The following is a 16,088-nucleotide window of genomic DNA, read 5'->3' as shown; positions in this document are numbered from 1 at the left end:
GTTACAACAAATGTGGGAGTACAGATATCTCTTTGTACTGTTTTTCTTTCTTTTGCGTATATACCCAGCAGTGGGATTGCTGGATCATATGGTAGCTCTATTTTTAGTTTTTTGAGGAACTACCAAACTGTTCTGCATAGTGGTACTAATTTACATTCCCATCAACAGTGTATGAGAGTTACCTTTTCTCCACCTCCTTGCCAGCGTTTCTTATTGCCTGTCTTTTGGGTATAAGCCATTTTAACTGGGGTGAAATGATGTCTCATTGTAGTTTTGATTTGCATTTCTCTCATCAGTGTGTCGAGTACCTTTTCATATGCCTGTTTGCCATCTGTATATCTGTAATTAAACTATTTTGACCATATACTTTAATGATTTTTGAGTTCAAGTTCACAACTATTTATTTGGTTACCCACAAAGTAGTTATTAGTGGATAATAAAATAAATTGGGGATCATTTTTTAAGGAGTTAGCTAAAGTTAACTTGTTAACTTTTTACTAAAGGGTAAGTGAGGGGTAGACAATAGTACCAGTTAAGGAGTACAGAAAACAATAGAAAGAATGAATAAGACCTATTTGATAGCACAACAGGGTGACTATCGTTATTAATAATGTAATTATACATTTTAAAATAACTAAAAGTGTAATTGGATCCTTTGTAACACAAAGGATAAGTGCTTGAGGGGATGGATACCCTATTCTCCATGATGTGATTATTTCACATTACATGACTGTATCAAAACGTCTCATTACCCTTTACGTGTATATACCTACTATGTACCCACAAAAATTTAAAATAAAAAAAATTTCAGTTAACTAAAGTGTATTGAAAAGAGCGAGTCCATCTGAATAAAAATTTCTTTGGGTAAGTCACCTTTCCTTTCCTGAAAAATGGAGATCATAATTCCTAATTTATAAGCTCATTGTGGAATTAAATAATATAAAGTATCTTGCATGGTGCATATTACAGTAGATATGGAATGTGCTAACCATGTACTGCTTTTTCCTGGTCACTGCAGGAAACACAGGTTATTATGATGTGGTTCTTAAGTTAAAGATACTTATAACTTAGCATAAATAGAATAGTTTTCTTTTTAAGGGCTCCTACTGTAAAGCATAATATAATCAAATGCTATAAAGCTTTTGATTCACTGGGTTTTGGAGGAGGTAGTGGTGGTGGTGTTTTTAGAGACAGCATATTGCTATGTTGCCCAGGCTGATCTCACACTCCTAACCTCAAGCAATCCTGCTACCTCAGTACCTCTAGTAGCTGGGACTGCAGGCACATGCCACCTAACTGGCTGGCTTGCTGATTAATTGATTGATTGTAAAGATGAGGGTCTTACTTTGTTGTGCAGGCTGGTCTGGAACTCCTGGCCTCAAGCTTCTGAACTCAGGTGATCCTCCCATCTTGACCTCCAAAGTGTTAGGATTATAGGTGTAAGCCACTGTGCCTGACCTGATTCACTATTTTTAAATCCCTGAATTAAGCTGGTGAACTGTAATACCCAGGGGTAGGAAATATGTTTTTGTTAAAAACTAAATGACTTTTAAATTTTGAACTCAAAAGATATCTTACCTACCATCTTTAAATACCTGTCATTTGGAAAGGAACCACTTCTGTTTGTTTAGTAACACTGTCATTAGATAGTATCATTCTGAGAGTATATGTTTAATAGCCAAAATAGTGAATGGTAAGTTTTAAATATTCTTTTCAATATTCCTGTGGTAGAAGCTCTCTGTTTGATGAGAAAATGTTTGACCAGTATGTTGAATATGAAAGTAATTTTCTAGTTAATTTTCTACTTTTACAAAGGTACCAACTTTCTGTAATTTTCTCTAACAAGTATTTATTTACAACACTTGATTCAAGGAATGCTTTGTGTTATTACTGTATGTCCTGGTGCACAATCTCAAATTTTTAATTTTTGCACAGAATGAGAAGTCTTCCCAGTTTCATTTCTAATCTGGGCTGTTTTTCACCTCAAAAGATAACATGATTTCAGTCACCATGACTGGCATGAATATTCTCATGCTTTCCTTTTTACTTTGTTGACACTTAACTTTATCTGGGATAATATTGTTATGATTTATTGTTTAGGGAATAGATTTGTTTTTTATAAATTGATAATAAAAGTGATGCTTTATTTTTTCCCCTCTCATTTTAATATGTAACCTAGATGTTTGAAGCCATGGAACTTGTAAGAAGTGAATTTGATAACCAAGAGCAGTTATCACCTAGAGAGTTATGTAAAAATTACCAAGGCCTAGAGCTCACCCCATTCCAGTTGCATCAGAAGGAAGACATGGGAATTAGGCATTGGTGTTTTTTAAAAACTCTTCAAGTGATTCTGATATGCAGCCAGGGTAAGAATCACTAGCTTAGAAGGAAGAATAAGATTGTAGTCATACTTGGGAAAAAATATATTTTAAAAATTTTCTTAAATGACTAGTATATTGCCCAAATCAAATGCTCAATAAGGGATGAGATTTTTGAAATGTGGCCTGTGTTAATTTCAGTAGATATTTGGAAAGTCTTTCAAACCAATTTTTGTAATATATTTAATTGAAGATGGGGGTCTTGACTTAAATGTTAGTCATTATTTTACTTGAAGCCAATTTCTTTAAAAGTTAAATAATTACCTGAAGTATCCAGTTTTTTTAATTTGAACAAACAGACACAAACATACACACACACACACACACACACACACACACACACACCTGTTTCCTTTGGTCATGTAACATTGGATAGTAAAAATTAAAATCAATCACTAGGCTACTTGGCATCCTTGAAGTCCAAAAGTTAATCAGCCTTTGGGTGCTTGTTGTTAATGTTCCAGTAAGTAGTATTTATAGGAAAGATGAATATTATTAAACAGTAACATATGCTTTGCATTTATATTTAGCCTATTGATGTGGCTGTAAATCTTATTTCTTTTAGTTTTGCTCTATTTCTTATTGATCTTTACAATGTATTCTTTAAAGTAATAAAGTGAATGCAAATATACATAGTCACAGGTTTATTCTAATGAGTTTTAATTTATTATACAAAATTAAAGGTTTAATTTAGTATTAATAGTAGAAAAACACTTTCTTATGTGTGCCATAGGGAAAGATAAAAGCATCTATGCTAAAATTAGCTGTATTGATTGATAAGCTGGTATGGATTCTGCCACATCCAGCAAAGAAGATACCATTAAATTATACGGTTTAGCGCTATGCATTAGGAATATGACTTCCATTTGATGTTAAAGCATGTATTTGGCTTTAAGGACACACTAAAACTCTTCAAAGTTGAATTACATTCAGACAATGATCATCTTACCACGATCGCTACGTAGGGAATATTTATTTAATTATCCTTGCTCTTTCTATTAATCAGTTTTCTAAATTTATCCTTAAAACTTTCCTTAAATGCTTAGTTATTTTATTATTTGCTCTTTAAAAATATTCAGTGTCAAAACAAAAGGTTTAAGTAATTAAGCAGGCATTCTTCTTCCTCTCTCACCTGCTTGATTCTAAATTGCAAGGTCTACCATGTCAAATTTTAGATCATCAGAACAACACTTGGGCATTAAATACCAACTGACTTCATTTTTATTCCATAATCCTGCTCATTGCCACTTTGCAGTTTTCTTCACTAACTCATCTATTTGCCGGTAAGTTTTTCAGTTCCTTCTTCATCTTTTCTTTCCCTTGTATCTGTAAGCACTCCAGTAGATTGCATCACTAGGTTGGATCCTGTGAGCTGTTTTGCTCTTTTCCAAGTGTCTGATTCAGCAGGCCATAGACCGCTTGCCAGAAAATCGCCATTGCTTCTAGGCTGACGCTTGCCTACTTGTTTTGATCGTCTGAGAGATGAGACTTTGTTTGCCAGAACCACAGTTGATAGAAATAGAAGGGTACAGATAAGAAAAAGCACAGCAATTATAATTAAGCAAATTAGCATAGCCATGTTGTTGTTGTTTTCCACACAGACATCCTTTTTGAAAATTTCACCATGACTTTTACTTGTGTTTTCAATGCTCTGTACTGTTGAAGGACTGTTGCTGACCACAGAAGGTATATAAAGCTCCTGTTCAGATTTAGAAGTAAAAGATACAATGTAAGATGTTTCAGGCATGTTTGTAGAATTACCTTTATAATCTACGTCAGGAGTTACAGGGTTCGTGTTAATGTTTTCATTTTGGTTTCTGCCTGTCTTGTTTTGAATAACTGAATCCCAGGAAGTAATATTGTTAGCCCACAAATGGGTATAGTTTGCTTTTGTTCCAGGAGACAAAGAAAAAACTGCTGTCATCAGAAAGGCAAGATGTAGGTAATGTCCTGTGTGTTCCATTTCCATGGGCATACTGGTGACCTGTTGGGATAGCAATACAATTTGTTAGTTCGTGAAAGAATAATGATCCTAGTTTTGGTAATTGTAGTTAAAAGATAGTTGAGATGTTACAAGTAAACTACAAGCTCATGCCTAATATTCCCTACCCTGAATTACTTCTCAACTGAATTTCTTTCCTATTCAGCTACATATGAAGGAAGCATTTTAATTTCTATTACACTTTCAGACACTAGAAGTTAGCATTACAAATAAATATTAATCATTTTAAATGGGATATTATGGCTTTATATGGTTTTCTCTCTTTGAAGCATGCCAGACTTCTGCTTTGAGTCAGTTAGTTCTCCTTTTACTTTTCTGATTCCTTCTTTTAAAAAAAAAAATTAAGGAGTATTCTTGCTGAAACTACCTACCCTCTAACCTGTCACCAGTTTTTACAGAAGAAATGTGGCCTTGAGCTTCTTGCTTCATGTATGAAAACACAATGCAAATTTTTTGGTGGGAAGAGGGGAAGTTTGGTAGTAACAAAAGACAATGAACTTCAAATAGGAATTCAAGGTGTTCTTTTTTCTTCTTGGGTGTTTATCCTGAAGCTTAGAATAAAGCTAGTAGTTAGACGTTCATAAGTATATTTGTAAAAGCAGTTTTACTGGGGTGGTTGTCTCTTTTCATTTCTATTTCCCCAGACTGACTGTGTCTGAAGGCAAAAGCATACCAGGTTTTCTCAACCTAAAAATCTGGGGGAAAAAAAAAGCAGCAGATTTCTTCTGAGTAGCCTTAAAAGTTCAACAAAAGTTACTGGGTTTTTTTTTAAAGCATCACTTATACCTAGCATTTTTTCTGATTTTGACATAATTCTTAAAAAAGAAAATGTGTAATAAAATAGAAACAGAGCATCAAGATCTTGATGATTTGGGATGAAGTGGCAGATTATAAGCATCTCAACATACAGTTGAAAAAACTGAATGTCCGCTTTGGCTCTCAGCTTGCTGGAAGCCAGTTCAAAAAGGGGACAAGTTATATTCTAATTTTTTATTATCTACCATATGATTAAAGATTTAAATAGAAATGACATATTTTAGAATTTAACAGTTCCATGTACTGCTAACCCAGCAGGAAAGATTTATAATTATTATTGCGGTATCTTATAATAATATGCCAGTTTGTCTTGAGCTTCTTTTGAAGGAGTGTTTTATCGTTAGCATTTATTTGAATGAACTAAAAGCAAAACTAGATTGTTCTACTGATATTTACTAAATGAAATTGCCCGGTTAAGAACCCTATATATATTATAAAAATTATTCTCAAATATACATAGGAGTCCTTTTTTAAAATGAAAAAAAAAAAAAGCAGATTCTGACTTAGCTAGTATAGTTAGGGCCTGAAATTCTTTGTTTCCAAACCCACTCCTAAGCAACATGGATGCCACTGCTAGTCAGGCTTTTGAACATCAAGATTTTATAAGAAATGGTTGTGGTATGTCATTGGCCAACATTTGTATACTGTTAAAATATAGAAATTAAAAATAAGAAATGTATTAAGTTATACAAACAAAAGTAGCATGTAATAAACAATGCTAACTGCAGACTAACTTCTGAAGTAGTATTTCATATTAATAGTAGGGAGGAAAAATTCTCTATTAAATATTCTAAGATTAAGATTAATTTTTAGATTATGACCTGTAGTAGACAGTTACAGGCACAGGCCACAGGCTTTTGTATAATAGTGTTCAGCTTTAATTTTTAAGTTTAGTAACATAAATCTTTGGATATTTCATGATTCTTTCACAAAAACAAATACTTGAAATTAGGTTAGCAAGTAATTTTCATCTTTTATACTAGACTGGACTTCTGTATTAGATGCTAGAATGATTTAAAGTGGATTATTCTTGTCACATTAGTTCATTAACAATGTAGTATACATCATAGTATTGGTACACATTTTAACAGTGCTTACCACAGGACAGATAATAGGCCTGCTGTTGATTGTCTTCAGCCAGATGCACTGCAGTGCCCAAATAAACAAACTGTATGACAAAATGAGACTTTCTCTTACCCTTACAAATGCCTGAGAATTGAGGACTGTTTTTACATCAATTTATGCCATGGAGGTCAGGTTGTATTATCGAAAGTTTTCTTATCTCTGGTCATTTTCAATAGAATTTATAATGTCCAAGCATTAGTAATGAGAAATTTATTTTTTAACTTTTGAAAAATAACAAAACATTTCCAGTTTATTTGTGGAATTGAAACTTAGATCCTTCCTAATCCTGATTTAAAACTCCATGGCAATGGTAAATATTTTCATTTCTAACATAAAATTTATGTAATAGCATAGAAAAAAAAAAGTATACATTTTCAGTCACAATTCTAGTTTGTTAGTGAGAGTCTTATACACTTTGATAGCATTTCCTCGAACACTAATCTGTCAAAAGTTAGAAGTGAAAAGGCATAAGAAAAGCCATATATATATGACCTACCTTACAAAATGCTTGGTCAAAATCTGATTATAACGTGATTTTGATAAACAACTTCTTTTCTTGTCTTCTTATTTAAAGCAGAACAGACTTGTAGAAATGAACCTTAAAGTAAATCTGCAGTAAAAAAGGATATGTGCAGCTAGTTTTCCACTTATAAAACCAAACCACAGATGACACATTTCCTTTCCACTGCATTTAAAGCACATGTCATGGGGGGGGGACACCGAAAAAACTCCAACTTGTCTAGTTGGCCACTGGCATGACAGGAGGCTTTGTAGAACAAATCCCCGCCTCCAGAGCAGGGAGGGTTTTCCACTTAATGCCTTTTGACAGTATGCTCAGTCTATAGGCCTGCTACATACTTTTGAATGATATGTTAGTATCATTTAAAAGAGGTTTTAAAATGGTATTTTCCCTGCAGTATGTAAATTCTTCTCTAAAAGATTTATTTGAAATCTATAGACTAATTTGAAAATGTGAGTTTGGAGTCCATGGGATATTGGTTAGATAATAGAACCTGTGATATATATTATAATCTTAGAATTGTGGAACTGTAACAATTATTTGAGAAAATAGTAAACTTAGATTATATGGGACAGAAAATGCTTTTGTGTGGTGTAGTGTGTGTATACTCTCTCTCTTCCCCCCCTCCCTCCCTCTCTCTCTCTCTCTCTCTCTCTCCCCCCCACACACACACACACACACCCTCCCCCTGACTGTCAAACATCCTGTCATCACCTCAAATTTAACATGCTGAAACCCTTTGAGAACTGGGTATGCGCTAGATGCAGTGGCTCATGCATGTAATCCCAGCACTTTGGGAGGGTGAGGCAAGTGGACCACTTGAGGCCAGGAGTTCAAGACCAGCCTGGCCAATATGGTAAAAACCTGTCTCTACTAAAAATAGAAAAATTAGCTGACAGGATGTATGCACCTATAGTCCCAGCTACTTGCGGGGGCTGAGGCAGGAGAATTGCTTGAACCTGGGAGGTAAAGGCTACATTGAGCCAAGATCATGCCACTGCCCTCCAGCTTTGGGGACAGAGCAAGATTCTGTCTCCAAAAAAAAAAAAAGCTGGGTATGGCAGCACACATCTGTAATCACACCTACTAGGGAGACTGAGGTAGGAGGATCACTTGAGCCCAGGAGTGCAAATCCAGCCTGGGTAACATAGCGAGACTCCATCTCTTAAAAATAATTAAATTAATAAAATAAGAAGAACTTTATTTTTTCTTTAAAAGAAGCTATGTATCACAGTCTTCTTGTTTCTGTTCATGATAACAACATTCTTTGTAATCTCAGAGGCTTAGTATAAAACACATCATTTTAAGTCCTCTTAGTCCTGATCAGACTTTAAATCATGTTGGTCTTTCTTCATATTCTTGGGTTAGTTTCTTTTTCCCTGTTTTTACTGTCAACAGTAATATTTTAGATCCTTATCAGGTCATGCCTAGACTACCTAGACTCTACAGTAGCCTTTTTAGTGGCCCCGTTTCCTTCATTTATTTTGTGTATATCACTTTCTTTGGTCATATCACCCCTTTACTGGAAAAAAAAAAGTTGAACAATTCCCTAATACCTACAGCAGTGATTCAGAAATGTTTGTGTACATAAACATCAGATGAGAAGATTGTTTAAAAACAATAAAAACAAGACATGGTGGCTCACACCTGTAATCTCAGCACTTTGGGAGGCGGAGATGGGAGGACTGCTTGAGCCACAGGAGTTCAAGACCAGGCTGGGCAGCATGGCAAAATCCTGTCTCTACAAAAAATACAAGAAAGAAAAAAAGAACAAACAAACAAAACCTAGCCAGGCATGGTGGCACTTGTCTATAGTCCCAGGTGGGAGAATCACCTGAGCCTGGGGAGGTCAAGGCTACAGTGAGCTGTGACTACGCCACTGTAGTCCAGCCTGAGTTAAGGGGAAAAACGAAAAGACATACAAAAACACGATAAAAATTTCTAGGCCCCACTGCATATAGATTCATATTTAGTAGGTCCAGGCTGGGTTTAGGAAACTGCATTTTTATCAAGCACCACAGGTGATTCTCATGCCAGTAGTCCACAGAACATATGCTGAGAAATGTTGAGCCCCTAGGAGAAAAGCCCTTTGGTTGAGCAGTTATGGTCCCTTCACAATTTGACTATTCTGTATTTTCCTAGCTGTAGCTCTCAAAAATTCCCTACCTGAATCCACCATTCTGGCTAGACTACTGTCTCCTCAACACATCTAGTTACCTATTTCTTTTCCTTTTTGCCTTTCTCTGTAAGGCCTGCCCAGTCCTCTTGCCGAGTTCTGCATTCCTCCTTACCCACTTCAGCCACGGTATCTTCTATGTGGCTTTCACTGACTGCCCAGTTTGTGATCTCTCTCTCTTTTGTCTTAATGACCGTATTTTCTCTGCAGTTCTTTGGATAAGTGATTATGTACTACCTCATATCTTTTATCTTGAAATATTTGTCTTGTTTTAAAATGATTTAATTTGTCATATTTTTATCTTGTTTTCTCCCAGCAAAATTAAAAACTCTGAGGTTGGGGCCAGGTGCAGTGGCTCAGGCCTGTAATCCCAGCACTTTGGGAGGCCGAGGTGGGTGGATCACGAGGTCAAGAGCTTGAGACCATCCTGGTCAACGAGGTGAAACCCCGTCTCTACTAAAAATGCAAAAAATTAGCTGGGCATGGTGGCGCATGCCTGTAATCCCAGCTACTCAGGAGGCTGAGGCAGGAGAATTGCCTGAACCCAGGAGGCAGAGGTTGCGGTGAACCGAGATCGCGCCATTGCACTCCAGCCTGGGTAGCAAGAGCGAAACTCCGTCTCAAAAAAAAAAAAACAACTCTGAGGTGAAGTTTTTATTGAAACACTATAATTTGTATATATTAATGGGGCATATATGATTAATTTTTTTTTGAGTTGGAATCTTGCTCTATTGCCCAGGCTAGAGTGCAGTGGCACAGTCTCAGCTCACGGCAATCTCAGCTCACTGCAACCTCCGCCTCCTGGGTTCAAGTGATTCTCCTGCCTCAGCCTCCCAACTACCTGGGCCTACAGGTGCATGCCACTGCACCAGCTAATTTTTGTATTTTTAGTAGAGATGGGATTTCACCATGTTGGCCAGGCTGGTTTCAAGCTCCTGACCTCAGGTGATCAGCCCACCTCAGCCTCCCAAAGTGCTGGGATTATAGGCCTAAGCCACCATGCCCCACCTGAATGTATATTTTGATACCTGCATACATGTGTAATTATTAAATCAGGGTGATTAGGATATCCATTGCCTCAAAGAAAAGAAATTGTTCCATCTAGCTGTTTTGAAATATACAATGTTATTAATTAGTCACCTTACTGTGAATACTAGAACTTGTTCCTTCTAATTATAATAATACATATATATGTATTATATGATGCATTGTATGCATGTATCAAAATATCACGCATTCAGGTGGGGCATGGTGGCTTACGCCTGGTAAGCCCAACACTTTGGGAGGCCGAGGTAGACTGTTCACCTGAGGTCAGGAGTTCAAGACCAGCCTGGCCAACATGGTGAAACCCCATCTCTACTAAATATATATATTTTTTGAGATAGTCTCACTATTGACAAGGCTGAAGTGCAGTGGTACAATCTCAGCTCACTGCAGCCTCTGCCTCCCAGGTCCAAGTGATTCTCATGCCTCAGCCTCCCAAGTAGCTGGGATTATCTACGTGCACCACCACACCTGGCTAATTTTTGTATTTTTAGTAGAGACAGGGTTTTCCCATGTTGACCAGGCTGGTCTCAAACTTCTGGCCTCATGTGATCTGCCTGCCTCATTCTCCCAAGTGCTGGGATTACAAGCGTGAGTCACTGTGCCCGGCCCTTAATATATTTTTATATCCATTAACCAACCTCTGAAGTGAAGATATTTTTTGTTAACTTATTTAGTAGTAGTATCACCAGAGTCATCACATATGGAAAACTTTGGGCCTGAGTTAATGTAGATTGTTTTGATTTGAAACTTCGGTACCATTACTTGAGGGCTTTTTCATGGTCTTCACTGTGGCTGCTCATGTTTATTAGCATTCTTTTGGTTTTAAACAACATAAAACCTATGTGGCTTAATCAAAAAAGGTATTTATTGGTTTATATAACTGAATAGTCCTGGGGTAAATTTGACCCCAGGAGAGGCTTTCGGGCACAAATGATATGGCTAGGGCTCCAGTTTGTCTCTTCATTTCTCAGCTCCTTCTCTTCAGTTTTATGGGAGGCTCTTCTTTTATATCCCAAGATAGGCGCAAGCAACTCCTAGGGCTGTGTATTCCTTTGTTTATAAACACCAGGAAAGAAATATCTCAAATTCCAACAATTTAAGCTAAAGTACCTGAACTGGGCCCCTTTGGTCCTGGTTGTCCTGATTTGAATCATGTGTTCATTGCTGAATCAGTCTCTGATCAAGGTGGGATAAATGAATTGGCTAAAACCATCTCACTCCAGAGCTCCAGACGGGTCATTCCCACCAAACTGTTCACCTTAGGAGTTTGGTGGACCTGCAGGGAACCGACTAATGCTCAACGTTTTCTTCCTTTCTTGACTCGGGCAGATTTTTTATTACTGTTGTTGCTCAAAAGTTTTGAATTGGAGATTTGTCTCTTCTCTTAGCCTTATTATTCAGTGTCCAAAAAACAACTGATTTTTTTAAAAAAATCCAGTTTTGAATAGTTGCTTTATATTACTCTCTCTAGAAAATGAATTGTAAAATAAATAAAATAGTAGCATCTGTATATTTATTCTAGACACTGCTAATAATCTTTGTCTTTCTTATCATTTTCTTTAGGTTCAAAACTGGTCAAATCAATGGTGATTTGCTGATATACCACGTCTTACTGACTTTAAAGCCATATTATGCAAAGCCATATGAAATTGTAGTAGACCTTACCCATACCGGGCCTAGCAATCGCTTTAAAACAGACTTTCTTTCTAAGTGGTTTGTTGTTTTTCCTGGCTTTGCTTACGACAATGTCTCCGCAGTCTATGTCTATAACTGTAACTCCTGGGTCAGGGAGTATACCAAGTATCATGAGCGGCTGCTGACTGGCCTCAAAGGTAGCAAAAGGCTTGTTTTTATAGACTGTCCTGGGAAACTGGCTGAGCACATAGAACATGAACAACAGAAACTACCTGCTGCCACCTTGGCTTTAGAAGAGGACCTGAAGGTATTCCACAATGCTCTCAAGCTAGCTCACAAAGACACCAAAGTTTCTATTAAAGTAAGTTTCAGTCTGTGTTTCATAAATGATTCATTGCTTTTCCTGGCTAGCTAGATTATATTCTGGCTTCCCTAGGTTTCCTATCCATCGTGGTCTATAAAATGTCATGTAAGGCTGGTGCGGTGGCTCACGCCTATAATCCTAGCACTCTGGGATATCGAGGTAGGCAGATCACCTGAGGTCAGGAGTTTAAGACCAGCCTGACCAACATGGTGAAACCCTCCCTCTACTAAAAATACAAAAATTAGCTGGGCATGGTGATGGGCACCTATAATCCCTGCTACTCAGGAGGCTGAGGTCAGAGAATTCCTTGAACCTGGGAGGTGGAGGTTGCAGTGAGCTGAGATCATGCCGCTCTACTCCAGCCTGGGCGACAGAGGGAGACTCCGTCTCAAAAAAAAAAAAAAATTATGTAAGTCTAGATGTAGAAAGACCAACATTTGTGTCATCATGGAGGTTCTGCGGAGGACATGAGAAGTATATATTTTATTCTAGTTTAGGCTGGAAGTAGAATACGGCAGTTTGTTAGGTCATTCAAATTATAGGAATGTGTAGAGAGTAGAAATTACCTAACGAGAGTTATTTTGATTATTATATGCTTTTTGCAGAGTGAGGAACATGAACCCAGGATAAAATCAGTATCTTTCTGGCCGGGCACAGTGGCTCACACCCATAATCCCAGCGCTTTGGGAGGCCGAGGTGGGCGCATTACGAGGTCAAGAGATCAAGACCATCCATGGTCTTGACCATGGCCAACATGGTGAAATCCCATCTCTACTAAAAATATAAAAATTAGCTGGGTGCAGTGGTGCGCACCTGTCGTCCCAGCTACTCGGGAGGCTGAGGCAGAAGAATTGCTTGAACCCTGGAGGCGAAGGTTGCAGTGAACAGAAATCTTGCCACTGCAGTCCAGCCTGGCAACATAGCAAGACTCTGTCTCAACAACAACAATAACAACAAAAAATCAGTATTTTTCTATGAGTTTTTTTTTTTTTTTTGAGATGGAGTCTCACTCTGTCGCCTAGGCTGGAGTGCAGTGGCATGATCTCAGCTCACTGCAACCTCTGCCTCCTGGATTCAAGCAATTATTCTGCCTTAGCCTCCCAAGTAGCTAGGATCACAAGCACACACCACCACGCCTAGCTAATTTTTGTACTTTTAGTAGAGACAGAGTTTCACCATGTTGGCCCAGCTGGTCATGAACTCTTGACCTCAAGTGATGTGCCTGCCTCAGCCTCCCAAAGTGTTGGGATTATAGGCATGAGCCACTGTGCCTGGCCTTCTATAAGATTCGTGACCTTTTTAAAAAGCAAAATTAAAAATTTTTTAATGTTTTTTGTTTCTGAGAACGTTTGTCATGCGAATTACTGAACCATTTGAATATATGATGGTGGGAACTTTTCCTTAAATGGGATAGTGTTTTGTTTGGTTGGTTGGTTTTTGGAGCTTTTTTTTTAGAATTTTATGTAAAGGAATTTAATTCTTTTCCACTTCACCCCCTCACCACCCCTTTCCAGGTTGGTTCTACTGCTGTCCAAGTAACCTCAGCAGAGCGAACAAAAGTCCTAGGACAATCAGTCTTTCTAAATGATATCTATTATGCTTCGGAAATTGAAGAAATCTGCCTAGTAGATGAGAACCAGTTCACCTTAACCATTGCAAACCAGGGCACACCGCTCACCTTCATGCACCAGGAGTGTGAAGCCATTGTCCAGTCTATCATTCATATCCGTACCCGCTGGGAACTGTCACAGCCCGACTCTATCCCCCAACACACCAAGATTCGGCCAAAAGATGTCCCTGGGACACTGCTCAATATTGCATTACTTAATTTAGGCAGTTCTGACCCAAGTTTACGGTAGGTTTTTTTTTAATTCACTTCAGTTTTATTTGGGGTTTATTGCTTTTAAAATGAGACCATTTAATAAATTTTAAAGCAGCCTCTACCTTAATATTATAAATTGGAAGATATGCAGTGTTGGTTAACCACTGTGACCTCATCAAGTTGTGAGGGTATTCACATGAACTGTGGAATTCCAAACAGGGTGATTCACACTAAACCAATATATGTTCTTTCTCCAGGAAAATTTCATGTAAAACAAAACAAAATAGCAGATTTTTTTTTCCAAAGTAAAGTACCCTAAATTGAGTTTTTTTCTCCTCTGAGTCCTCTAATTGTTTCCATTTTCAGCAGTATATCACTATTTAGTTTAAAAGTCAAGTCAGATTATCAGTTTGACAAAAAAAGGCCTAATGTTCAATAACTTGGTAAGAGTATTGCATACTTTCCACCTATGTCATCTTAACAAAATTCTCCAAAGAAATCTGAAGACAAATACATCAATCTGAGCAGAGCATAATTGGTTCCATTTAGGCATAATAATTTGAATGTGCACGTGGAAAGCGTGGCTGTGGAGTCAGTAGATTTGGTTTGAACAGATCTGCCACTTTCTTGCTATGTACTTTGAGCAAGATACTGAAGTTCTCAGAGATCTAGTTTCCTCATTAAAAAAATAAAAATAAAGACAACTGCCTTCCTCATACGCCTACAAAAGCTTAATAAATAGTATGTGTGGTAGTATAGTATAGCAACCTAGCAAATAGTTTATGCTTAGTAAACAATGTTTTATTCTCTTATCTTTTCCTCCCTGCCAACATCTCTTTGCACCCTTTCTCCCTTTTCTCCCATCTCCTTACCAAGTTAGAATAATTCTTTGTCTCAAATACCTCGAGACTTTCAAGATTTTTACAGATGCAAATTCTTAGCTTCTGAAAATTTTCCCTGAGAATAACATAGCCCATGTTTTGTAGTGGGCCTTTTAGGATTCCAAATTCTCCTTTACTTAAAAGGAAAAAGAAAAAAAATCAAGATTTATTTACTTGGATGGGCTTTAGAAATTGTACATAAGGCCGGGCACGGTGGCTCATGCCTGTAATCCCAGCACTTTGGGAGGCCGAGGTGGACGGATCACGAGGTCAAGAAATTGAGACCAGCCTGGCTAACATGGTGAACCCTGTCTCTACTAAAAATACAAAAATTAGCTGGATATGGTGATGTGTGCCTGCAGTCCCAGCTACTCAGGAGGCTGAGGTAAGAGAATCGCTTGAACCTAGGAGGCACAGATTGCAGTGAGCCAAGATCATGCCACTGCACTACACCCTGGCAACAGAGCAAGACTCCGTCTGAAAAAAAAAAAAAGAAAGAAAAGAAAGTGTACATAAGATTTTGTGTATGCTTTGCTTCCTTATCTCATAGGTGTCTGTGACACCTATCCTAGGTGAGGAAGTCTAGCTCTTTATAACTGTTGAAATACACGGAATAAAAGTTAATGTCAAAATTGTATAATTTAGAATTCCTGGGAATTAATAAAAGATACAAGCTGAGCACAGTGGCACATACCTGTAGTTCCAGCTACTCAGGAGGCTGAGTCAGGAGGATATCTTGAGCTCAGGAGCTCAAGGCTGCAGTGTGTTATAATCATACCTGTGAATACCCAATGCACAGCAGCCTGGGGAGCATAGTGAGACTCTGACTAAAAATTTTAAAAAAAGAAAAAAGATACATAAACTTAGAAACAATAACACTAATATTCACATTTTAGGAAAATAGAGCTATAAGGCTGCCTTTAATTTCTAATTCAAAGATATTCATAGAAAAATACAAACAACCTTTTAACAGTTATTAGCCTGGGTAAACCTGTATTCTTCTCTAGTGACCTAAACCAACATGACAGCTTGTGCTTTTTGCTGAAGCATGTCATCCCAGAGATGAAGCCTGTAGGCAGACTTAAATTCCAGTGGCTTTTTCCCTATATGGTGATTGCGTAAATATATTAGTATGATAAACATTCAGAGGTAAGGAAAACCTGAAATTTACTGAACAAACTATTTCCTTTACTGGACAGGGGAGAAAATTAAAAATTTTAAATTGAGTCTAGTATTTTAGGCTATCTCCTAAATTGCTTAGCTATATTTTCAGACATTTGTAAGTGATGTTGGTCTCAATGAAACCTGGACATTACACGTTT

The 16,088-nt window shown here is 37.5% G+C and overlaps 2 protein-coding genes across 30 annotated transcripts in view; one reads left to right on the top strand and one right to left on the bottom strand.

Annotated features, from left to right (window-relative positions):
* The window catches only part of NF1 (neurofibromin 1), a 296,867-nt gene that overhangs the window by 234,698 nt on the left and 46,081 nt on the right, over positions 1-16,088 (top strand). For all 28 annotated transcript variants that reach the window (XM_078373889.1, XM_078373884.1, XM_002748206.7 and 25 more), the window contains 2 exons: positions 11,628-12,060; positions 13,578-13,918. In XM_078373889.1, the coding sequence (XP_078230015.1) occupies positions 11,628-12,060; positions 13,578-13,918 (774 nt within the window). The remainder of the gene's footprint in view (positions 1-11,627; positions 12,061-13,577; positions 13,919-16,088) is intronic.
* On the bottom strand, positions 3,022-6,985 carry EVI2A (ecotropic viral integration site 2A). 2 transcript variants are annotated; one of them, XM_002748209.6, is made up of 2 exons: positions 6,818-6,985; positions 3,022-4,362 (listed from the first exon to the last, which is right to left on the bottom strand). In XM_002748209.6, exon 2 carries the CDS (start codon positions 4,351-4,353, stop codon positions 3,652-3,654), a length of 702 nt encoding a protein of 233 aa, XP_002748255.2. In that variant the 5' UTR covers positions 4,354-4,362; positions 6,818-6,985; the 3' UTR covers positions 3,022-3,651. The 2 variants fall into 2 exon arrangements, with proteins under 2 accessions (XP_002748255.2, XP_035156775.2); XM_035300884.3 differs by lacking the exon at positions 6,818-6,985 and adding an exon at positions 5,694-5,773 and having other exon boundaries at positions 3,022-4,357.

The sequence above is a fragment of the Callithrix jacchus genome, chromosome 5, assembly GCF_049354715.1.
Source record: "Callithrix jacchus isolate 240 chromosome 5, calJac240_pri, whole genome shotgun sequence".
Lineage (NCBI taxonomy): Eukaryota > Metazoa > Chordata > Mammalia > Primates > Cebidae > Callithrix > Callithrix jacchus.
Note: the sequence above shows the minus strand (reverse complement) of the source record. Positions and strands in the feature narration are given on the sequence as shown.

What these genes read in the sequence shown, in the direction of transcription:
- EVI2A (XM_035300884.3), bottom strand. Translation starts at nt 5,758, where the DNA reads ATGTTGCTTAGGAGTGGGTTTGGAAACAAAGAATTTCAGGCCCTAACT. An exon ending in ACTATACTAGCTAAGTCAGA is followed by an intron (nt 4,358 to 5,693) that starts ATCTGCTTTTTT and finishes CCAACAGGTCAC; the next exon opens with CAGTATGCCCATGGAAATGG.